The sequence below is a fragment of the Henckelia pumila genome, chromosome 2, assembly GCF_033568475.1.
Source record: "Henckelia pumila isolate YLH828 chromosome 2, ASM3356847v2, whole genome shotgun sequence".
Classification (NCBI taxonomy): Eukaryota; Viridiplantae; Streptophyta; class Magnoliopsida; order Lamiales; family Gesneriaceae; genus Henckelia; species Henckelia pumila.
Window position 1 is genome coordinate 108,389,019 of NC_133121.1, and position 25,664 is coordinate 108,414,682.

The 25,664-nt window shown below is 32.5% G+C and overlaps 2 protein-coding genes across 2 annotated transcripts; one reads left to right on the forward strand and one right to left on the reverse strand.

Moving 5' to 3' along the window:
• Nucleotides 1-12,482: 12,482 nt before the first annotated feature.
• LOC140884127 (trihelix transcription factor PTL) lies at nt 12,483-15,235 on the forward strand. Its single transcript, XM_073290801.1, has 2 exons — nt 12,483-13,067; nt 13,787-15,235. The coding sequence occupies exons 1-2, from the start codon at nt 12,640-12,642 to the stop codon at nt 15,051-15,053; spliced, it is 1,695 nt and encodes a 564-aa protein (XP_073146902.1). The 5' UTR covers nt 12,483-12,639; the 3' UTR covers nt 15,054-15,235.
• Nucleotides 15,236-17,048: 1,813 nt separating this feature from the next.
• LOC140884569 (uncharacterized) lies at nt 17,049-18,388 on the reverse strand. The gene has a single exon (XM_073291359.1). The coding sequence runs from the start codon at nt 18,068-18,070 to the stop codon at nt 17,219-17,221; it is 852 nt and encodes a 283-aa protein (XP_073147460.1). The 5' UTR covers nt 18,071-18,388; the 3' UTR covers nt 17,049-17,218.
• Between the last annotated feature and the right edge of the window lie 7,276 nt (nt 18,389-25,664).

Sequence of the window (25,664 nt, forward strand, 5' to 3'; positions counted from 1 at the left end):
AAGTCCAAAAATTGTCTAAAAATAGGGTTGTACAAGTCCACGTGGTTTGGATTGGTTTTCAGTCAATTACCAATTTGAATCAGCCAAACTAGGAAAACAAATTGTTTGTTTCAAGTTTTGATAAAATAAACCAAATCAAACCAATCCGAACCGATCAGATATTTAAAAAAAAAATTAAGAATTTTTGTTACTATAATGTAAGTGTTCTTGTACATAAAAATAGTTTGTCTGATTTTTAGTTCGTGTTTATTATTAGTGAGCTATGTAATAATCCAATTACACCGATAATTTATTTGTAGTAAATTTAAGCCCAAATAAACATAACCACAACCATAAAAAAATATGTTTTTTTTTTTCATAAGTTGTAAAATTAATTATCCAAACGAAAACGAATTATTGTATGTGCATACATATTACATTCCACACATTAAATTTAAACTTATGACTAGAGATGCCTTCCTCTTTGGGATGCTATGATTGCGTTTTGTGAGAAGCATATCTCTCCAATTTGGAAGCAATTATTAGACTAGGATTTTAAACTAATTATTTGTAGCATGAGAACAATAATTCTAGCTAGATACATCATACATGTGACCATTATTTATGCTTTTTTATATCCTTCTTTCTTTTTTCCATGGCTATAATTAGATTGTACGGACATAATTGATGTGGAATTTATTATTTAGTGGTCAGGGATGGAACCAATTACAACTTCGAACTCAGAGTTAAATTAATCAATAAATTATACGCACATTATGAAAACATGTTAAATAAGCTACTTATTTGAGTTAAAATTTTAAACGGTCGAGAATAATGCACTAAAATCAATATAAATTAACAACATTAATGAGATCATGTCATTATATTATTTTAGAAATTTTTTAATTAAATAAATTAATATTTTTTATTTTAAAGAGTATTTTTCGATTCAACGAACATAAATTTAATTATGCTTCATTAGTATATACGTAGAAAATAAATTGATTGTAGATATATAATTTTAATATATAAGTGATATTCTAATTTCATTGTACTGATTGTTAAAAAAAAAATTCACCGTATAATTTGAGTACATGTATATTTAGACACAATTAAGCAAAAGAAAGCACTCATATCAACTACAATGTTTCACGCTTTTTTGTTGCAGTTTGAGAATGTGTTGCTGAATGTTGACGTTTAATAATTTTTTTTGTTGGATAGACTGATCGAACCATAACGCTTGAGCTGACGTGCATTTTAAAAGATTTGAGTTGTATCGCTACTTTCTGCTATAATTTTTGGTAAAGTTGCAAGCGCTCGATCCTACGCTAAATAGTTTGGATGCACTGAGAACAATTAGAGTTTTTTTTTTTTTTTTTTTAAAGAAATGAGAATACAAAATATATATAATCATTATTTACTAAATTCTAAGTTATGCTCGTAATTTTATAGAATCAATAATTCATTATATTTATGGGATTATAGATTTAAAATTTTTACACGAGATTTCTACAACTAATTATTAAATTATAAAAATTATTAATTTAACACATTAGTCCAAATTGAGGTTTAGGGAAAAAAAATTATTTTTAAAAAATTTATTAAATATTAGTTTAGAGATATTTTACTGAAAATATATTTTTTCGGTTGATTAGCATAATTTTACATATAAATTGATGTTTTCTTTTACACAATATAGCTTTTTGTAAAAATAAATTGTGTGAGTAATTCCAAATATTAATTTAAGTCATGAGATATATACCATTACTTAATTAATTAAAGAAATTTCCTTGATATATTTTGAAAATTTGAACACTCACAACGTACATCAATAAAATTGATTGAAGAACATAAAATAAATGAGTTCGTAAAGAATAATAACTAGATACGATATTCGTACCCTCGAGCCCCGATTGGAACTCCTTTAATTTGTTTGGAGCTATAAGGAATGAAGGATCAGTTTGTGGATAAATTTCAAAATACTGGTTTTAATATACATTATTAATTTAAGGAAGATTTGAGTATGCGTGCTTTTATTTTTTATTTTTAAAAAAAAGTGTGACATGATATCTATGGACGAATTTATTTATATATTTTCTTAGTTTCGATTATATATATATATCTTTTCACACAAATTGAGAAAAATATTGAAAAAAATAATATAAATACAAACTTCTGATCATTTTATCTTTACTTATTCATTTAAAAAAATAATGACGGTGAGTTTTAAAAATTTTGTATGTGATATGTAATTTATGAACAAGCAAATTAACCGGTAGTGTCAGTTGCCCAGTTAAAGATTTGACAGGAAAAAAAGAAGGAATATTAAAGAAGAGGATATTCACCCTTTAATATTTGAACTGAATGAAACATTAGCAGTTAGGTCTTATTGATTTAATTCACATATTAAATATTTTTAGTTATTATAATAAATATAGCTTAAAAATATATTATGATTTAGAAGGAATATACTATTACTACTGTTTGTTAAGCGCTCGTGTACATGTATCAATTCTCATTTATTGAGTTTCTCTGAAACTGGCACTGCTCCTGCCAGTAATATTACGTAGGTATAGCACAAAGGCACACAAATTAACGCATACCATTAATTAATTAATATTATTATGTAGTTGTTTGTATTTTTACATGTGTTGATTCAAATAAATATATATATATATTTATATAGGTATATAGTGTATTATTTTTTCTGGTTTTCGATTTATTACCTTTTTCACCCACGCTTTTAAAATTTAAAAATATAAAAATATATATTTCAGTTATTTTTTAAAATTATATTTTATAAAACGATTTTTTTTAAAAAAAATCGTAAACTTTTTAAAAAATCTTATTTAAATACATACTTTAACATATATTTTTAAAAATACTTGTAAGAGGCTAAAGATGTTTTCAAAAATCATTGTGATCTTGGACTTTGTTCTAAGCTCACTGGCTACTCGTGTTGGAAAGCAGCTTGTTTTTGTTGGAACAATTTTAATTGGCTCTATTTTTTATCTTCGAAGCCAAAAATTGCTTTTCTTGGAAAAATGATTTACGATATATACATAAATATTTGTACTTTAAATTTTTACTTCACAAAAAAAATTTAATACAAAAATCACATTTGTCAAAATCTAATAATATAATACATTATACAAAATAACATGATATAATAACAACATCTCACGATATAATCGATGTAAATATAATTGTACACGATATTGGATGTATCTTTAATATTATTCAAATTATTATATATATATATATCAAAGAATATTAATTATCACAAATGAAAAAAAAATTCACATGTACATCGCGTTTGATTAGCATGATAGGATTAATAATTTAATTCAATTAAATATTTTTTTATAATTTAGTGTGTTGGTTATTGATCTAATTTCAATCAAATAATTATTTATGTATCTTCCATCAATCAAATTAGAGAGGTAAAATTTTGATTATTAATTATCCATTTATTTCTTTTATTTTATTCATTAATTATAATCATTGAAAAAATACACAATGTCAATTTATCATTTATCCCAATTTTAATTAATCAAATCAAACATATTGCTATTTCACATCATACTCAAATAATGCAATAACCATAATACTATTTACAATTTATCAACCCAACTAAACGACTACATAATTTCCCAACTTAACAATTAATATTAGTATTGTCTACATGAGACCCCCACACTTTTCACTATCAAGTCTAGCAATTTATCATTGTGATGATTATTTCAATGTTTTCCCCAAGAACTTGATAAGCAAAAACTCTTATATTATCTCACGGATCGATTTTATTTGATAAACCTCTAATCCGATCAAACTCGTGAAAATATATTATTTGATAAACCTCTAATCCAATCAACTTGATATCTACATCTAATTTTTTTTATCACACATATATTATAAAAACCAGCGACAGAAGCACACGCAGTTGCGTGTGTGATATAATATATGAATATTTTATGCATTTTTTATGAAATAATATATTATTTAGTAGTTGAAAATTAATTATTGGTAAGATAATATAAATTTAATATGCTAATATAATCAAATTGATATTTGAGATATATACATGTGAAATTAATCATAGAAACAAACATGATACATATTGGTTGAAAAAAAAAAAGTGGAAAAGGGTAGTGGAAAAAATAAATTGAGAAAAAGGTGAACACAAAAAAGTAGAATTGAAAGATGATTTTTGGTGTCATGGTATAGATAGTTTAAAAAAATGCAGACGTTCTGTTCGGATGTCATAACTAAAATGGAAGTACTTTACCTAGTTATAATAATAATAAATAATAAATAAAAAATATAAAAAAGCAAGTCTTTTGTCTATTAAACATGAAAAATAATACAAGGGCAAATTATTTTAAAATCCCCAAATCCAAACATTTCTTTCTCTTAACTCCCTACACTCCAATTTCTTTGTTTCAACTCCCTAGTGGTCCCCAAATTTGTCTTAATAAAGTGTTTAGCATTAAATCCTTTGTACGTGGCATTGTTTTACCTATCGAACCAGTTCAGGCTAAGCCGAACTATCGGTTACGCAAGGTTTCCAGCCGATATACTCTGGATTAGGATCCAACATGCTTCCGTAAGATGAATTAAATTCAAAAACCTCTTTGACCATAGTGTCGTCGGGTCATACCTGCCGAGTTTTACGAAGTGCTCCTCACACTCCAACCACGCAGTCGCAACAGATGGTTTCTGCACAAGCTCCTTCAACGACACCCAGCACAGTCTTAATTCGTTTTCTACCTTAAGGCGTATGGTATATGAATTTAATTATAAAATATGAGCATGAAAGAACAAGAGACTTTAGAAAAATTATTCAGACATAATATTGTTACATAAATCAACTCCTTAGAAGAGGAGAAAACAACTTGTTTAGCTACTCATAGTAGCCTTGTTCTTGAAATACATAAACGAAAACTTATATCAATAGAAAGAGGAATATTACAACAATTTATTTGTAAGAAAACTGAAGGGAATGATCGATATCTTCAGCTTTCTTGAACGCTTGTATTTATAGCTGAGGTTCCACTCGTTTCACCGAAAAACTTCAGGGAATCTTACAGCTGTTTGTCTTGTCCTTTTATGCCATTATTAATGGCATCTTTAGCTAGTGAATGAGTCACCTGTTATTCACCTTGTCCTGTTGTGCCATTATTGATGGCATCGTTTGTTGGTGGAGGAGTCACATGTCGTCCTTTTTCTTTTGGATTTATGCTCCTCACATGTCTTCTTTATTGTTGTCGGGACATCTTCTGCTTTTGCAGTGGTCCCCTGAAAAAACGCATCTTTGGTGGTCCCTGTCCACCTTTTCTTGTCTCGGAAAAATCTTTTCGATCCGTTCGGGGTTTGAATGTTTTTCCGAACTCTGGCTCCTTCTGATCAGGACATTCTGGGCAGATAACCTCAGACCATCTTCCTATGTGAGCCATGTTACAAAATTTTCGGCAGTTTCTTTACTCCCCGGCAGCTTGTTGTTCCACAAAAAGTTTCTCTTCTTTTCGAAGAGTTCTTCCGGGAAAGCTGTAGTTTTTTCTGTCATTGTATTTAACAAGAACGATCCATTCACAGAATTCTGGTAGAATTTGAACGGAAATTTGACTTTGTCCATCTCGGTGAGACAGACCCAAATACCCCATGCTCTTCTGGTTGAGATTTCATTTTCTCCAAAAGTGGACACCAAAGGTATTTCTTCAGCTTTAGGATCCTTGATAAATTTATGGACCGTCATATCAGGTCTCCTTAGGTTGATGAAATGAAAGGGTTCATGTGATCCTTTTCCTGTTGGCTCTGGAGCTGCACTGAAGAAATATAGTTCTAGCACATCTCCTCTAGACAATTGATCATTATTTGTTCATGTTTCTTGGACTGCTTCCTGGATCCATTTTGGTAACTGTGATATCTCCGGGAAGCTTGGTGACGTTGTATAAACTGAGGCCAAAGCCCCAAATTCATACCAGAGTTTTACATCCTTAGGATTGACATTGTTTTTTAGCCAAACCCTTGGATATATTTCTGCAACATCAACCCTGCAAGTGTTTGGGTTGATTTCACTCCTTGTCTTTAATTTATCCCACTTCTGTTGATAAACCTGGAATGAAAAAATAATAGCTGGATTAGTATCAATCTTAGATTTACCCTTGTCAGTGTTGGGCCTAAGATTGATCTCTTCCTCTTTTACCCCAGAGGCGGAGGGTTGACTTGATGAATTATTCTCATCAATTGTTGCTTCATCCAATTCATCAAAAGCTGATGATAGATTAGCACTTGTTTCTTGGGTTTTGGAATCTTCAACCCTTTGTTCTACAACCAGTGGCTGTGTTTTTTATTTTTGTAAAACCAATGGTTTTAATTTTTCCTATTTATGAGAAACCAATGGTTTCTCTATAGCCTTAACAATTGACTCTTGAATAGCAGCCCATAGTTGAGTTTGAGCTTGCATACATCCAGTAATTCGATTAGATACTTTGATCCGATCAGCTTGTTGTAACCTGCCAGCCATTTCAGCATTAATGACTAACTGGTTGAACTCGGTTTGAAGCAATCCAAGGTGTTCCCTGAGATGCCTCTGCATTTTCATGATGGAATCCACGTCACTGCCTTTCATCTCTTGTTAAGAAATCTGCAATAATATTTTCATGAGATTTAATAATAACAATATCAAAAATATAATTATGACATAATGCTTGCCATCTTAATAACCTAGCTTTCTCAGGTTTAGATTCAATCTTATTTCTTAAGAAAGCTTATACCTGGGTGTTATCAACCTTCAGCGTGAATTTTTTAGCAAGTAAAAATAATGGCCATTTTTCAAAAGCCCTTTTAACTGCATAAAATTCCTTCTCGTTGATATGCCATCTGATGGCCTCTGATTCTGAAAAAAGACCGCTACAGTATCTGCATGGTATTTCTCCATCTGGAGTGATCTTGGTAAGGACAACTGCCCACCAATCATCACTGGCATCTGTGAATAATATCAGATCATCTTCATCTACGGGTATAGCCATTTTTGGGAGATTCTTACTTATCTTCTTTAATTGGTTTACCCCTTTAGTATGGTCATCGGTCCATATAAACCTGGCATCTTTTTTTAACAAAGGACTGAACACCTTTCTGTACATTGCTAGGTTGTTTATGAACATCCCTGCAAAATTAACTACTCCTAGAAAACTCTGGAGTTGTTTTACATCTTTGAGTTTATCTGAAAAATTCTTTACCTTTTTCACAATATGGGATTGTAGAATTATTCTAGTTTCATCAATCTCAATATCAAGGAATTCAATTTTCCTTGTTGCTATGACTGCTTTCTTTTCAGATAAAACCAGTTCTTCTTTTTTACAAATCTTAGAGAAAATCTCTAAATGTTTAACATGTTCGTCTATGTTTTTTGATGCTATAAGAATATCATCAATATAAACAAACATAAAGTTGAAATAATCTTTAAAAAGATTATCCATCTTTCTTTGAAATATTTGGGGTGCATTGGCCAATCCCATAGGCATAACTTCCCAAATATAGTGTCCTTGTGGAGTAGAGAAGGCTGTGAATTTCTTACTGCCTTCTTCCATTCTTATTTGGTAGAATCCAGACTTACAATCAAATTTTGAGAATACTCTAGCATTTCGTACACAGCTAATTAGATGTTCTCTACTGGATATGAAGTACCCATCAAACTTCAGGAATTTATTAATACCTTGGTAATTAATAACTAACCTGGGTTTTTCTCTTTTTATTTCACCATGATTTCTGACCAGAAATCCTGGGCTGCTATATGGTGAAACTCCTTCTTTGATTAGACCAAGGTCCAAATGTTCCTTGATAATCATTCTCATATCCCTTTGATCTGTTATGTTCATCGGGATAGGCTTATATCTGACGAATTCATACTCTTTGCCTTCCTTTAGAGTAAGACTGACTTTGAGTTGATTTCTATCCCACCATGCCAAAGGGTGCTCGTTGTAACTTTCTTTGAGCCTCTTTTTTACATCTTCAAGGGATACCTTATTTTTTAACTCTATATCTCTGTGATGTAGAGTTACCTTGAGAAACTCCATATCCTCTGTTTGGAGTTCTTGTTCTGTTGTTATTTTCAACATGGTTTCTCCAAACCTCCTTGGATCTTTCATTTTTGGGTGAAAAAATTGTCCTTTATCACCACGCTGGCTGCGAAATATTATCGGCAATTGTCGATAAAAAGCAACTTTGAGTCTTTGAACGATAATTTTATGATCACAAATTGTAGTGAACATAAGTCTTCTTGACTCATTGTTTTGTGTGTACTTCTTAAACATTTGTAAGAAGTTATTTTCTAACAGGATATCAGCTTCTGTATCATGGAAATAGATTGGTGGTGTCTTTACCTTGTACCAAGGTGTCTGCCCTGCTCCTCCCATAAGGATCTCTGCTTGTTTTATTCCTTTGCAAAGAATTAAAATTCTTCGAGAGAAATCTCGTCCAGCAATTTTTGGCAAATCTTCTTCACATTCTTCAGGGAAGACTCCTCCTTTTGCTGTACAAATTTCTGCTCCCGAATCGATATAAGCTGCAAAGTATTCAGCCTTATATTGTTCATACAACATCCCTATCGGAATGTATATGGAGAAAGGACTTGTTGTCATTTTTTAAAGAGATTACTAAATGGCCCTGCCATTTTTAACAGACTGTATTGTAACTCAGTAATCCGATTAAAACTATTCATCTTTAGTCTTCCTAAGGCTTCAGAAGGTAGAGTATGGTTACTCCTTTCTACCTCTTCAATGCGTTCTAGTAAATCATGTTCATGACTTACTAATTTCAACAAATGCTTTTTCCTCTGTTTGTAAACAGAGTTTTCGAATCTGATTAAGGGATTGTCCCTTATCCAAATCTCTTGGTTTTTCATTTCGTAGAATTCTTATTTAATCCTCCAAGTCTTTTCTTTTGCCATGAACTCTATTCCCTTTTCAAGGCGTTTCCATGGTTTATGATCCTCCAGAAACTCTAGGCCAAGAATAAGCTGATCCACTTCTTTTTCTGGAATTCCACATATTTGAACTTCCAATTCTCCAATATTTATCAATCCTTGGTAAGTTCCTTTTTCATGTTGTTCCAAATAGTAAATCGAGTTACAAGGTAACTGGTTCCGATGACTTGTAATATCGAATACTATTTTCACTTCTTTCCATCCTTCTGGAGATCTAAGTTTTTCTATTATAGAAAACTCTTTTTCTTCTGGTGGAATTTCTTGAATAGGAGATTTGTCCCATCTCCTACTTGTCATTCGATTTCCTTGAAAAGATAACCTTCGAGGTTCTATTTTAAGGTCTCTGTATAGAACCGGTCTATCTTGAATTTGAATGTCTGTTTCCTGAATTAAAGGAAACTCGATTCTTTCTGGGTATATTGCATGAGCAACTTTTTCAAAGATCTCTGGAATTTCAATGAACTCATTTCTAATAAATAATTCAGAATGATGAGTATTAGAAAGAGCATATGAAATTTGATATGTAATAGAATATGATCTATTACCTTCCTTCATCAGTATCTTTTCCTTGAATTTTTGATGCAACGTCAAGGCTCGACTAAAGTCTCTGTCAGCTAAATTGTAGGCTATTCTTGGATAGATAACTCCTACAATTTTTCCTGCACAAAGATTTCCTGAGATAGTACCCAGGACAACATTTTGAATATTCCCCATTTTTTTATCGCATACTACGATATCTATGGGTGAATCTATTCCTTCTTTAAAAGTTGCCTTGGTCATTATTTGGATTGCTCCAATATTAATTTAAGACATCGTCCTTGCTACCTCACCTTTCAACTTTTGCAATTCCTCTCTTATTTCTTCAAAAGAAATTAACTGCATCTCTATTTGATTACTTGTTAACTCCATGGGGATTGTCATTTCCCTTCTGGATAATTTGTAAATCAAATTATGTCTTCTTTGTCTAAGCCCTAGGTTGCCTAAGACTCTTTCTACTTGTCCTGCCGAAAATCCCTGGTACTTTTGTAACGTTGGATTTTCTCTCATAATCCTTTGGACCATATTATGAGATATCGTGGTTTGGCTAAAGAATCCAGCCAAACTTTCATGTGTTTCATGCCGAAACACTTCTTCTTTATTCTGATTCTGATTCTGATCCATCCTCAGAATCTTCTTGACTAAACAATATCTCTTCTTCGTATATGCTTTCATCTGAGGAGATATCCTCAAATTGATATACTTGGACTAGATCTTGAAAGAAGACCGCATCATCCATATCTGGTGTTGCTTCAAAGAGTTTAACTCCTTTTTTCTCGTTTTTTGGACAATTTGTAGATATATTTCCTCTTGCTCCACATGTCCAGCAGTTGCAATCCTTGAAACTTTCACTTGCTTTTGTATGAGTTCTTCTGAAAGTTCTTCTTGATGGTGTTCTTCCCCTGCTTTGTGATGAGCTTGTTACTGGGGATGTTCTTGTAGGTCCACTTCTTTTTCCTGACCTATAAGATCTGGCCTTTTGTTTGGACCTAACTGTTCTTGGTTTCCAAGAACTTCTCATTCTTTTATTGTAGGGATTACTTCTGAATTTCTTCCTTTTAAATCCCTGTGATCTGTTTCCAATGATCGTTGGAAGATAATTATCTTTACAACATAAAGGTGTACGTTTATTTATACCAAGATGACCTGGAACGTATTCTTTAATCAACATTTCTCTCCAGGGACTTGGCATTTTTGCGAAAAATAGCTGAATAGCTACATTTTCCTTGACTCCTGAATTCCATCTGTATTTAGTGAATAACATAATGTATTCATCAACTAAACAGATATCATGTAACTCGAGGCTATACAGAGCTTGAGTATATCTTTTCTTTTTCTCTGTATCTTGATTGTTGAAATAGTCTACCCCTATGAATTGTGCTTTAAATAGGGTGGCCATTCTTTCTCCAATTTCGCTGAGGGATTCTCCTGCTAAGATTGATTCCTTCGTATCTAGCATAGTCATCTCCCAAGCAATTTTGACAGATCCCATTAGACTCATTTCTAGAAGTTTAATGAATCCTTCTTTATTGAGATCTAATGTCCCTGCTGCAATTCTCATAGCTGACGTCCAATCATCTATAAGATCTTCTCTGTTTTTGAAGTCCAAAACATCAAGGTTTAACATAACCCCGTAAGGATGTATTGGATCTAAAACAGTTTTTTCGTTAGGAGTTTGATGGAGTGGGATTTTACTCCTTCTTGATCTGGTTCCTGCTGGATGTGAATTTTCTCCAATCTGAAACTCACTATGTGGTTCTTCTGTTTTAACCCCTTATATTGGGGGATTCTCTATGGGTTGTTCACCCTCAGAGGAGTTCATTTTTAGATCTACTAATTTGAGATTCGCAAAAGAATTCGCGAGATCTTGTAGATCCTCGAGATTTAATCTCTCTAAAGTAGTCATCAGATAGTGTTTTTCTCTGATACTGCTTTTATAAGATTAATCATCCTTTCATCATCAGTTAAAGGTTTTTGAACCATTTTGGTTTTACCTTTCTGATGTAACAACGGTTCGATACCAAACGAGAGTGGTAACCTTCCTCCTGTATTTCCTTTTCTAGAACCTGAAGTTTGTTCTAGATTTGTGATTTTAGTTTGAAGATCCTTTAGGGTTACAAGAATTTCTTCTTGTTTCTTAAGGATTACTTCAATCTGCCGAGGTATTTCATACAGCTTATTGCTGTAATATTGTACCGTCTTTTGAATTTCTCTAAGATCTCCGGAGAGTTTAGAGGAATCTGGGGTAATTTCTAAAAATTGAGAGTTAGAAATCATCTTTCTGTCGTAAGTAATCTATTGTGAACAAATTAACTTGTTTATAGGATTTCATATAAATAAAATCCTCTTGATTCAAACCTTCGTTTGAAGTCATCTTTTGTAAAAAATCTTCTGATCTTCAACAAAAAAAAGTATGAGTTAACAAATAATATTAAGTCTGAATATTTAACCTAAAGCTCTGATACCATTTTTGCGGATGATTCAAGTACCATAATTGAGCACAAACATTGCATAAATGGAGTACATAAATGCATAAATTGGGTACAAGAATTAAACATTGGATTTGACCAAATTTGGTGGTCCTAGGGAGTTTTAAGAAAGAATTTTTATTGTAGGGACTTATAAAAAAGTTAGGTTTGAGTTTAGGGATTTATTCACAATTGACTCATAATACAACCGACACAAGAAATAATATTTTTTCAAGAGTCTTGTTTAGTAGAAGATCCTTATCTGAAACCTTCTAGTAAGTAAAAAAAAAAAAGTGTTAATGATAATGACCCCATTTAAAAAACCTTATTACCATTTGACATTCGTGTTCCTGATTCATTCCCCACACCCCCCTTAAATTAGTGTATTACCAACAATGTGTGCACCCTAACCCTACACAATACATACATACATATACAGTCTATATATATATATAACATAGATAGATAAGATTAGATACAAGCAAGAGAGTAGAGATTTACAGTGAGAAGAAAACAAATAAAAGGGGTCCATTGTACTCTCCATGAATTTAAAGCTTCTCTTTCTCTGCAAGAACATGATCCGGGTTTGCCGCTCCTTTCGCCATCGCTTCACTTAACACACACCCCTTTTATTTTTTTTTGCCCCCTTTGCTCTCTTCAATCGTGCACATGGAGGATCATTACGATTTGCGCCACTTCATCAGCGACAGGCCTTTCTTTCCTCCTCCACCTCCGCCGCCGCCGCCGCCTCCGGAGTTTCTTCCCGCCCACAGGACTTCTTTGACCCCTTCACAACATTATGACACCCTCGTGGTTCAGAGAGGGATGCATCACCACTTCCCTTCTGATTCCACCAACACTACTACTACTGATGCTTGCTTCGGCAGGTTCGAGATCGAGCTCACTGGCGTGCAGATTGGCGGCGGGGCGGCGGCGGCTGAATCAGCTGCGGCGGTGGCGGTGACAGGAGGAGGAGATGGTTGTTCGGCGAGGTGGCCGAGACAAGAGACCCTCACTCTTCTTGAGATCAGATCGCGGCTTGATCCTAAGTTCAAGGAGGCGAATCAAAAGGGTCCGTTGTGGGACGAGGTTTCCAGGTATTATTATTATTATTATTATTATTATGCACATGTAGCACTTGACCTAATTTCTTTAGTTCATAATAAATTCACAAAGAATCATATTTATTAATCTTGTGTGATAATCATGATATTGATTAAAATGTCACCTAAGCAAAGTTTCTTTTTTTTTTTGTTTTTTGCGTTCAAGAAATTGAATGGCATGTGATGTAACTATTATTATTGAAGTTGAGATTGAGAATCCGAGCGTTTGCTTTTATCACTTACCATGGGGTTTTCTCGTTCTAATTTCTATGATGATGTAACCTCACAATCACTTCTGCAAATATCTTTTTTTGGACAAGAACTAATGCTACTTTCTTTGCTGCAAAAAATGCCAATCTTTTGTGTGTTTATATTGAACAACAAATTTTTATTTTTATTTTTGTTTTCTGGTTTTTGTGTTTATTAAAAGACGTGAATTATCATGAGTGGCAACATCACTTCTTCTCACTGACAGCTTCTGCAAAGTTTTGAATAGTCATTTTCCCAGATGAGTTTTGTCTTCACCACTTATAATCTTCGAATTCACATGAGTTTGCCCATTCTTAGCAAATGTCATTATCTTGTTAAATTTCAGACCAGTTATATTACATGAAACTAGGGTTACTTTATACTGCCAGATCCTCGTCTTGTATATATATATATATGACAGTGCTTATAGTAAAATATTTTTTGTTTCTTTTTCTTTTTCTTAGGATAATGTTTGAAGAACATGGATATCAGAGGAGTGGCAAGAAATGCAGAGAGAAGTTCGAGAATTTGTACAAGTATTACAAAAAGACAAAAGATGGCAAAACTGGAAGGCAAGATGGGAAGCATTACAGGTTCTTTAGGCAACTTGAAGCTCTCTATGGAGAGAATAACAACAACTCAGCTGCTTCAGTATCAGAAACCCATTTCAATGGTGCAAGTTTTCAATACAATTTTCCAAATAAGAACACTCTTTCAGCTTATAATCAAGAATCTTGTCCGGGTTTGAAGCTATCAGAAACCACAAGCCTCAGTCTCTCGAATTCTTCTGATTCTGATACAGATTTATCAGATGATACTGGTGTAAATGTAGGGGCGGTCACTAGAAACATTAATGATAATGATTATGATGATGATCATACACCAACGAAGAAGAAGAAGAAGAAGAAGAGAAAGGGAAAGAACAGTTGGAGGGCCAAGATCAAAGATTTCATCGACTCGAAAATGAAGAAACTGATGGATAAACAAGAAGCCTGGATGGAGAAAATGCTTAGGACGATCGAGCACAAGGAGCAAGAGAGAATGACTCGAGAAGAGGAATGGAGGGAACAAGATGCAGCAAGAATCGAGAGAGAGCACAAGTTTTGGGCCAGCGAAAGAGCATGGATGGAAGCCCGTGACGCCACTTTAATGAATGCTTTACAAAAACTGGCGGGAAAAGAACTCCGGGCTTCTCCGCATGATCATCATCAAGATTTCGCCGGCCGGAGCGAAAATCAAAACGACAACAGCAGCGAAACGAGGACCAATTCGGCCAAACGCAACGACGTTTGGCCCGAACCCGAGATCACCAGACTGATTCATTTGAGAAGTGGCATGGAAGTGAAGTTCAGGCAAAGTGGGATCGGAGAGGAGGTTCTTTGGGATGAGATATCCCACAAAATGGCTTGTTTTGGGCATGATAGGAGTGGTTTGATGTGCAGGAACAAGTGGGACGGCGTCAATAATTATGTAATGAACAAGAAAAGGAAGGAGAATTCAAGAATCTGCGGTTATAATATTAATTATCAGAACAATGAATCAATCTGCAACCAAACAGGAGGAGCTTACAGTGATACAAGCGAACAAGGGATTGATAATCCTGCAGTCATCCTACATGGTAATGGGAACTCTCCATACAATAACAATAATAATAATGGAGGAAATATAGCAGCAAGTGATAGCTGCTTTAGGTACTTCATGGGAGATGGCTATGGGAGAATCATGGATTAAAATTCTACATGGGATCATATTAATTGATGATATATATAACTTAAGCAGCAAACATTTGTTTGATCTGATTACTTTATCAGATGGAAATGTATTTACTTGTGGAATTTGGAGATTTAATTTACTGTTTTGGAGAAGGCTGTATTGCTTGGGACGTACGATGTGTTGTACAAGTTTGTATCTTATGGGGGTAATATTTGGTATCTTAGTTCTATTTCATTTGTGTATCAAAATTCTGATTATAAATATTGACATTTTTATGTTTGATTTTATATTTATGATGTGACGAATAAAAAAAACACTTGAAAATTTGGAGCATCTTTTGAAATCCGATTGTTTAACGAAGCATATGAAATACTTCTAACGAAGACGTATATATATATATATTAGAAAAAAGTTGAAAAGGAGACAAGAAAGGGATAAAGATAATTCAAATCTTGATGATTTTCTCTACCAGCACATTCTGTGAAACAGATTGCTTACCTACCAACTATAGCAACAAAAACAATACTACTAATAATAATAGAACTGAGTTAGTTTTGAATTACTGTTGATTTGGAATTAGAAGTAATATCCGATGGAGAAAATAATGAAAAAAATCTAAACATACGAGAGAAGATTATATATGTACATAAATGTACTCGTGGAAACATAAATTTTTTTTTTGAAAAAAAAGGAAGACATTCTCAAAATTAAATTCACAATACACTTCCCAGATAAAATAACTTGCAATATATATATATATATAATATACTCTTGCAAACATGATCTTGGTACCAGAAAGTTGCGAAACTTCCACTTCATTAAAAGAAGCAAGTAAATTGATCACCCTAAAAAAAACAGAAGTAAATTTAATATGTTACTTGTTTACAAAGCGATAGATAAATAATCCATTTTGCATTAAGTTTCATAGTGCGGTGGCGGATACATCAAACACAGTTTAGTTGTGTGACTGTATTTATTCATGAAAAGGGATCCATTTAGTACTATCAAGTAGCTAGCTAGCCAATTTAATTTAAACATGATATGCATAAAAATAAAAACAAAAAATATATATATAAATGCCACACGTACAGTGAAAAACTTCTTTTGTTGCAGAGGTTGTCCACTGCACTACTCATAAATTACTTCCACATGTAGAGAATCTTTAAATTTGTAATAAAAACCATAAACCAAGGCAAAAGGGCTCAATCATATACACACGATAATCCCTTACCATTAGTTTTAGTTTATTACTCTGATCCGATAATAATGAGAAATTAACTCATAAGTAATGCTGCTTTTGGTCATTAATATTAGGCATTTTAAAGTTTTAAAATCATCAACACATGCATGATGTAAACTTTCATTAAAATGTTACGAGATGTACATGATTTATGGTAATAAGATGTGAATATATAATAATAAAATTAGAAGTGGAGCATGGAATAACCGATACATTAAATTATAATACCAATAAATTGAAATAATAATCAGATGTTATCAGTGAAAAAATGCATGGGATTAAATTCGTGGCAGCGGTAACTTGGAAAGTTTTCTGATTTAGACTAAATACTGACACATCTGAAAACTTGTCATGTCCAAATTTGGAATTTTTTGGCTTTATTTTTTTTTGCGTGTGTTGTTTCTCAACATGTTTCGACTTTTAATCGCTACGAGGTTTTGTACGTGGAGAATGGTGAAGCTCCTACTCTTTCTGTGTTTTGCATACTCACGTGTGAATAAAACTTTTAGGGTCAATGTTTTGGTTTTGTGTATATTATATGGGCCCCCATGCCATAATAGCATGCTAAAAGTTTGTTTGGGCCATCAAAAAATTTTCTTTTACTGTTGGGCCCAGTTTTACTAAAGTTTCTTCCTGGTTCGTCCAATCTAATAATTTTTGGCCCCATGGCGATGGGCCATCAAAAGATATTCTTGTACTGTTGGGCCCAGTTTCACTAAAGTTTCTTTTGGGTTCGTCGAAATCTAATAATATTCGAATGGGCCCCTAAAATGAAGTCGATTTCTATAATATTTCATTTACATGTAGCATATAACTCTGTTTCATCGGATCAACACATTACACACCAGAAAACAACTATTTGAATGTACAGATAAAAAAACCCAATAAAATACAAGAAAAAGAAGAAGTAAAACAATGCATATATCCTCAAAATCTAACACACTCAATCTGGATTCTTACACACAGAAATCAGCAAAGAAAAGCCACACTTTTCCTCTCCATTATGTTGAAAACTCTTCTCCTCCAACCACAATCTGCTGTCCAATCCACTCCTTGTCCTAAACATGAAAACCCCGCATCCCAAACAAGGCCTAAACATCCAGTCATGAACATCCCACATCATATCCACCAATAGTCCATCCAAGAAAATCGTGTGGTTCCCTCTGAAGTTCCACCTCAATCTTTTCACTTCCATCACCATCTTCTTGTCCATGTAAACGTACAGCGCAGCAGGATTCTTCCTCCCGTCGTCGTCCCCGAAACACTCGATCGAAACGTCGTGCCACGTCCCGGTTTCGCAGAATTTAGCCCTGGTGGAGTGCACCGCATTGCCTGAGAAGCTCTCGCTGCGTGAAACAAGCGTGGACTCGCCGATTTTCTTGGAAGAAACACGTTCTCTGATTCCTAGTATTTCTTGATCCATGTCTCCAAGAATCAGGCCTATCTCCGAGTCGAGCGTGATCACCAAGTAGAAACGGCTGATAGGCTCGGGCCCGGATTCGAACTTCGCCCGGGAAAAATCCCAGAAGATTTCTACCGCAGAATCGCAGGATTTGAAAGCTTCTGTCCCTCGGGATCTGCGTAGGATTCTTGAATTCTTATCATCACACAAGCCAAAAGCGAAGCCTTTGTTATTCAACCGATCCCACCATTTTAACCTCACAAAGAACTGTCTCTGATTCGAGGATTTGACTCTGTAAATGCATGTCACAGCCGTTTGAATCGAGTGGCGCAAGATCGATGAACTCGATACTTTGATGGCATGTTCGCTGTAACAAATCGATATATTTTTCATGGCTTGCAAAATAAATTCAAGCAATTACCAGCTGAAAAGAAGGGGAAATTGAACCAACTTAATTGCAGGGGAGAAATTAAAGTTGAAGAAGAAGAATCCAAGCAATCTTTGATGGGAATTGGTGATCCTTTGCCTCTGGAGGAAGGAAATGGAGAGTAGTTAAGATTAATGAATTAATTAGTATGTTCTTTTCTTGTAACTGAATGGAGGAGGAGGAGGAGAAGAAGAAGATGATGCAGTAATTAATTATCACATTAATTAGGGATCTCTTACTTTAATACTTATCATCATAATCATACTTAATTAACATTTGACGTTTCGGGGTTGAGTGTTTTTGTTTCATATATATTTCATCATACGTTACGCATATGATCATTGATAAGATTTGTGTGTTTGCATAAGAATTTTAAAAATAAAAAAAAAATGCAATAAGCTTTACGTGTATTGATTTGATGTACTCAGCAATCCTAAAAATAGAAGACACGCTATATTTTTTTTTTATAAACAACACACACGCTATATACATACTTATTATCATGGTTATCAAAGAAATTAATCAAATAATAATTGTAATGATACTAAACAAAAATACAGAATTGTCTTCATTAGTAACGGACTTATAGTTTTTTTTTCTTTGAATTTAAATTATTTTATATATATATATATATATATAAAAAAACTTATTTTGATCCGAAAGTTGCAAAAGATCCTTTCCATATGATCATATGTATCCTTTTTTATTTTGATCCGAAAGTTGCAAAAGATCCTTTCCATATGATCATATGTATCCTTTTAAAATTACAAAGTAACCCGTATCCTTATCTAAATAGCCCTAAATAGCACCGGGGAGTACATGGATATTTTTTAAGTATCTGTGTATTCCAAGTTAAGTAGAAATTAGGTTTTGTCAATAAAACAAAGCGAGTAGCATAATAAACTCCCTATGACGTAATATAATAGTTTTGATCCATTAATTTGTCTAATTTAGGTTTAAGTCTGTCAAAATTTTAAAGTTTAGTTTTGATATACTCATTTTAAATTTCGTCGATTTTGGTCCAATTTTGTACGTAATGTCAAGCATGTCAGCAATTTTCGATATAATGTATTAATGCCAGTGTTTTAAAGGTGTCCTATGTCTCATATCATCACTCCCACGAGAATCATCGGAAGCAATAAAACAAAAAATTAAACAAATCAAAGTTAGTGCACAAATTAAATCAAACATTAAAAACTTATTATATCAAATTCCAAAACAGTACACATAACGGACTATTGGGTAAAATGGTTTAAAGCTCACCAAAGAGAGAAAAATGAAGGTTGCATGAAGTGTACGGATTAGAGCAGAAGGGGCAAGGAGATTTATCCTAGTCTTTAAATTTATAATTAGAAAAGAGATTTTTTGTGTGTAAATTTTAAAGGGAAACATAAGCTGATGAAAATCCATATATTTTTACGAAATAAAATCGCGTAGGCTTCTTAATTGAAATTATGAATTTTAAAATAATAACTATTATTATTACAAAACAATGTTTTTAGTTATAGCTCATACTTTATTGTGGGTGAGTGAGATTATTTGGTGAATCCAAATAAAATTGGACTGCGAAAGGGTTTGACTTGATCTGATTCTTGAAAATATTTATTAATAAAAAAAATAAGTGATTAGTTAGCTGAATTGATTAATCTCAATTAATCTACCCCAGATTATGCAAAAAATCAAGGAGCTAGCGAGCAAGCATTTGATTTTTACTTCCGTATGGTTTTTGCGCACTATATTTTTTAAATCATATTTAAGTATTTTTTTAAGGAAAGTGTTATCCACACTCCAAAATGTGTTAATAACACTCCACCTTACCTAATTAATATAATATTAGACAAATATACCCTTATAATATCATTCTTTATATAATAGATTTTGATTTACCTTAAAAAAACTCAAATATAATAGGTTTTGTAGTTAACTACTAAAATTTTAATGATTTTAAAAAATTTCACATATTTATTCGTACAAAAATAAAACATTAAATAATAAAACATTTTATTTTTATATTAAAATTAAATCTTATTTATACATTATCTCAAATTTTAGAATGATATAAAACTATTAATCAATTTTTTTTTAAAAAAAAATTGGATGTCCAAATTTTGATTTAATAAAAAAATTATTGAACTTTGGTTTAAAATATAAATTAATCTTAAATTTAAGACTAAATTAAGATTTATATGTTGTTTTATACTTTTTATTTTTAAAATATCTTTAATTGATTAACAACATAATTTTTATGATATAAATATATTATTCAACTCGATTTATATTATGTATATAAACACTAAATATTAAAATTAATTTGTGTCTATTTTGTTTTTATTTTGAAAAATGATAATACACAAATATATTAATTATAAATTTAATAAATACATTTTTAAATATATTTAATAAGATATTATAATTAATTAAAAAGTTTAAAATTTAAATTACAATAAAAATTTAAGGATATATGACGAATAAAAATTAAAATTTTAAGAATGAAATATGCTCATTTATAAAAATTGAAAAAAAGATCAAAATTGTTGAAAAATATTATTATTATTAATATTATGTTGAATATTGAATGTTGAATGTTGAATATTGAGTTGTAAAATGTGGAAAATTAGTGTGTGATGATGTAGATGATGATGTATTTATTTTTGGACTAATCTCAAATGTGGATCTATAAATAGGTCTTCATTTGTGATGAAAAATACAATTGAGTTGAGAGAAAAATATTATAAAGTGTAGAGTTTGATATATTTTAAGTTTTTGGAGTATTTACTTTTTACCGTAAATTTTTACTTTTTCACAACACGTTATCAGCACGATCGCTCGAAGATTTCCGACGCTCCAAAACACAAAGAGAAGATAAAAATATTCAACATGTAAGAATTTTTATTTTACTGTTTATATATTTTTATTGTGTATATATTTAATATATAATATCATGTTATGTTTTTTTAAAAAAAACTTGTTATAAATCCTGGGAGGATGTTAAGACGACATCCCACACTCCCGATAAGGGATACGACAAGTATAAAAGCCTCTAAAGTTTTTAAACATTATAATCATATTTGTATAATTTCACAATATTATATAAAAGGTTGTCTACGACACCGATCTTATAATAATGTGATATGATATATTATACCTGACTTTATACTAACTTTATTAGTATAATTTCACAATATTATATAAAAGGTTGTCTACGACACCGACCTTATAATAATGTGATATGATATACATAATTATTTAATTATGATTATCATTATATGCATTGCATCATTATCACAAAATTTTTATTCAACACATACTCGATTTTTCTTACCCCCAACGGTCACAAACGGTCATAAACGGCTAGTTTTTTTTTGCCTATATATATGATCACTCAAACTCATTTTCAATCACACCAAAATTCATTCTTTCTCTCAAAATATTTTATCCTCGGTTTTTTCGAAGATGGAGATGATGACATTTATAAGGATATTTTTCATAACGACTATGATCATCATGCTCACGAGTTTTGTATTCACCGGCGATTTTCCACCACAGATTTTTTATCTATTTATATACGCACTTGTAATCTACGTTCTTCCATTATTTTGTATTGTCATACTAATAGAAATTAACTAATAAAATGCATTGTTATTTTTCTAGTACCACCATGTCAAACTTGACAAAGATTGAATTCGTTGCGCTCGATATCACCGGAAAGAATTACATGCCATGGACTCTCGATGTAGAAATGCATCTTGAGTCATTGGGTCTAAGTGATACCATAAAAGAAAATAATATATCATCCTCACAAGAAAAGACAAAGTCTATGATTTTCTTACGTAGACATCTTGATGAAGGATTGAAATGTGGGTATCTCACAGAAAAAGACCCAATGATTTTATGGAAAGGGCTGAAAGAAAGATTTGAGCATATAAGGGAAGTTATACTCCCGACCGCCCGTGATGAATGGAATATGTTAAGATTCCAAGACTTTAAAAAAGTCAGTGATTATAATTCAGCGATGTATCGAATAGTCTCACAATTGAAATTCTGTGGACTTGAAGTCACAGAGATGGAAATGCTTGAGAAAACATTTTTCACTTTTCACGCATCGAATATAACTCTAAAACAACAGTATAGAGTGCGTGGATTTTCGAGATATTCCGAACTAATCGCATGTCTTCTTGTGGCGGAAAAGAACAACGAATTGTTAGTAAAAAATCATCAATCCCGACCCACTGGATCAACGGCATTTCCTGAAGCAAATGTCGTAATAAAAAATGAAAACCAAAATCAAAGGCATAGACCAGATTTTGGTCGTGGACGAGGTCGAGGAAATGAGCGTGGACGTGGACGTGGACGTGGACGTAAAAATTATCGCGGTCATGGTCGTGGCCGTGGATATGAAAATAATCGAGGTAGTTATTTCAATAACTCATCTCAAAAGAACGTCACGAATCACCCACCAAAAAGGTAGCATGAAAATACGAGTGAAAATGAAAATCACTCAAAAAGATCTGAGAGTATTTGTTATAGATGTGGCACTCCAGGACATTGGTCACATATTTGTCGAACCCCTGAGCACCTATGTAAGCTCTATAAAGAATCGACAAAGGGGAAAGGAAAAAAGACATATTTTGTTGAAGATAGTGACCGTTTAATTGGTTCAACTAGTTTCAATGCTGCAGATTTTTTGAATGATTTCGAAGACATTGATTAAAATATTGGTGGGACTACATTGTAACAAATTTGTATTTTTCATGCATTTTTGTATTATAAAGCATGTTATATTTTGCATTTGTATTGTAATTAATTTTTCTTTATTGCATTTTTTGTGAAGTTTGATATGAAAAATGCTAAGAGCAAACATGGAAATAATATCATGGAAATTTGTATACCAGATAGTGGTACAACACACACTATTCTGCGAGATAAAAGATATTTCTTGGAAATAAAACCAACAAAAACAATGGTGAATACCATATCAGGTCCTGTAGACTTGATTGAAGGTTGTGGAAAAGCACATTTTTTATCACCTAATGGTACAAAATTTCTGATAAATGATGCTTTATATTCACCACAATCGAAAAGAAATTTGTTGAGTTTTAATGACATATACTCTCATGGGTATGATACTGAGACGATAACTGATGAAAATCATAAATATATGTGTCTTACCACATATAAATCAGGAAAGAAATATGTGGTTGAAAAATTATCAATGCTCCCTACTGGATTGCATTATACACATATAAGACCAATCGAATCAAATATGGTGGTTAATAGTTCTTCAATATTAACAAATTGGCATGATCGATTGGGACATCCTGGTTCAATAATGATGCGAAGAATTATTGAAAATACGCATGGTCATCCATTGAAAGACCAAAAGATCTTTCAGAATAATAAGTTTCAATGTAAAGCATGTTTTCTTGGAAAACTTATTATAAGACCATCGCCAGCTAAAATCCAAACTGAATCACCCATATTTCTTGAACGTATTCAGGGTGATATTTGTGGGCCAATTCATCCACCATGTGGACCATTTCGATACTTTATGGTATTGATCGATGCCTCTAGCAGATGGTCACATGTATGCTTATTGTCAACTCGGAATGTGGCATTTGCAAGATTGATGGCTCAAATAATAAAATTACGAAATCAATTTCCCGATTATACAATCAAGAAAATAAGACTTGATAATGCTGGAGAATTTACATCCCAGACTTTAAATGATTATTGTATGTCAATGGAAATCACTGTTGAACATCCTGTAGCTCATGTTCATACGCAAAATGGATTAGCTGAATTATTGATTAAACGTCTACAACTGATTGCTAGACCAATGATTATGAAAACAAAACTCCCTATTTCTATATGGGGACATGCAATTTTACATGCTGCGACATTAATTCGCATCAGACCAAGTGCATATCATAAATTCTCCCCATTGCAACTTGCATTTGGTAAAGAACCAAATATCTCTCATCTGAGAATTTTTGGATGTATGATGTATGTGCCTATTGCACCACCTCAACGATAAAAAATGGGTCCACAAAGAAAAATCGTATTTATATCGGTTATGATAGTCCATCAATCATTCGATATCTTGAGCCTCAGACAGGCAATGTGTTTACAGCACGCTTTGCTGATTGTCATTTTAATGAAGAAATCTTCCCAGTGTTAGGGGGAGAAAAGAAACACATCGAAAAAGAAATCACATGGTATGTACCATCATTGTTACATTTGGATCCAAAGACCAAACAATGTGAGAAAGATGTACAGCAAATTGTGCACATGCAAAGAATTGCAAATCAAATGCCAGATGCATTTGCAGACACAAAAGGAGTAACAAAATCATATATACATGCTGTAAATGCCCCTGCTCGAATTGAAATTCAAAAAAAACAAATTGAAGACACTCATGATGTCATAAAACGCTTGAAGCATGGAAGACCAGTCGGTTCCAAGGATAAAAATCCTCGGAAAAGAAAAGGCATAGAGAAACACGATGATCATAAAATAGAAAATGGTGTTCTAGAAGAATCACCTGATGATGAAAATATTCTGTCAGAACCACAAACTGACGAGAATCGTGAAATCTCTATCAATTATATTAATACTGGAAAAATATGGAACCGAAAAGACATAGAAGATATTGATGAGATATTTTCTTATAATGTGACTTGTGACATCGTAAATGAAAATGAGGATCATGAACCAAAATCTTTTGATGAATGTAAAACTCGTCATGATTGGGTCAAATGGAAAGACGCCATCCAGGTTGAATTGGATTCGCTGAATAAACGCAATGTTTTTGGACCTATAGTCCTCACACCTGAAGGTGTAAAACCTGTTGGATACAAATGGGTTTTTATTCGAAAGCGAAATGAGAAAAATGAAATAGTCAGATATAAAGCTAGACTTGTTGCACAAGGTTTTTCTCAAAGGCCTGGAATTGATTATGAAAAAATGTATTCTCCTGTTATGGATGCAATTACGTTTCGATATTTGATTAGTTTGGCAGTGTCTGAAAATTTGGAAATGTGTCTTATGGATGTTGTTACAGCTTACTTATACGGATCACTTGATAGTGATATATACATGAAAATCCCTGAAGGATTTAAGATGCCTGAAGCACAAAGTTCAAAACCCAGAGAATTTTATTCTGTAAAATTGCAAAGATCATTATATGGGTTAAAGCAATCCAGCCGAATGTGGTATAATCGGCTAAGTGAGCACTTGAAGAAAAAGGGACATGTAAATGATCCAATATGCCCTTGTGTTTTCATCAAGAAAACAACATCCGGATGTGTAATTATTGCTGTATATGTTGATGATTTAAACATCATTGGAACGAATAAAGAAATTCAAGAAGTTATGATGTACTTGAAGGAAGAATTCGAAATGAAGGATCTTGGAAAAACCAAGTATTGTCTGGGTTTGCAAATCGAACAAAAAGAATGTGGAATTTTTGTTCACCAGGCAAATTATACAGAAAAGATCATTAAACGTTTTAATATGGATAAATCAAATCCATTAAGTACTCCAATGGTTGTAAGATCATTA

What these genes read in the sequence shown, in the direction of transcription:
- LOC140884127 (XM_073290801.1), top strand. Translation starts at nt 12,640, where the DNA reads ATGGAGGATCATTACGATTTGCGCCACTTCATCAGCGACAGGCCTTTC. An exon ending in TTGTGGGACGAGGTTTCCAG is followed by an intron (nt 13,068 to 13,786) that starts GTATTATTATTA and finishes TCTTTTTCTTAG; the next exon opens with GATAATGTTTGAAGAACATG.
- LOC140884569 (XM_073291359.1), bottom strand. Translation starts at nt 18,070, where the DNA reads ATGAAAAATATATCGATTTGTTACAGCGAACATGCCATCAAAGTATCG.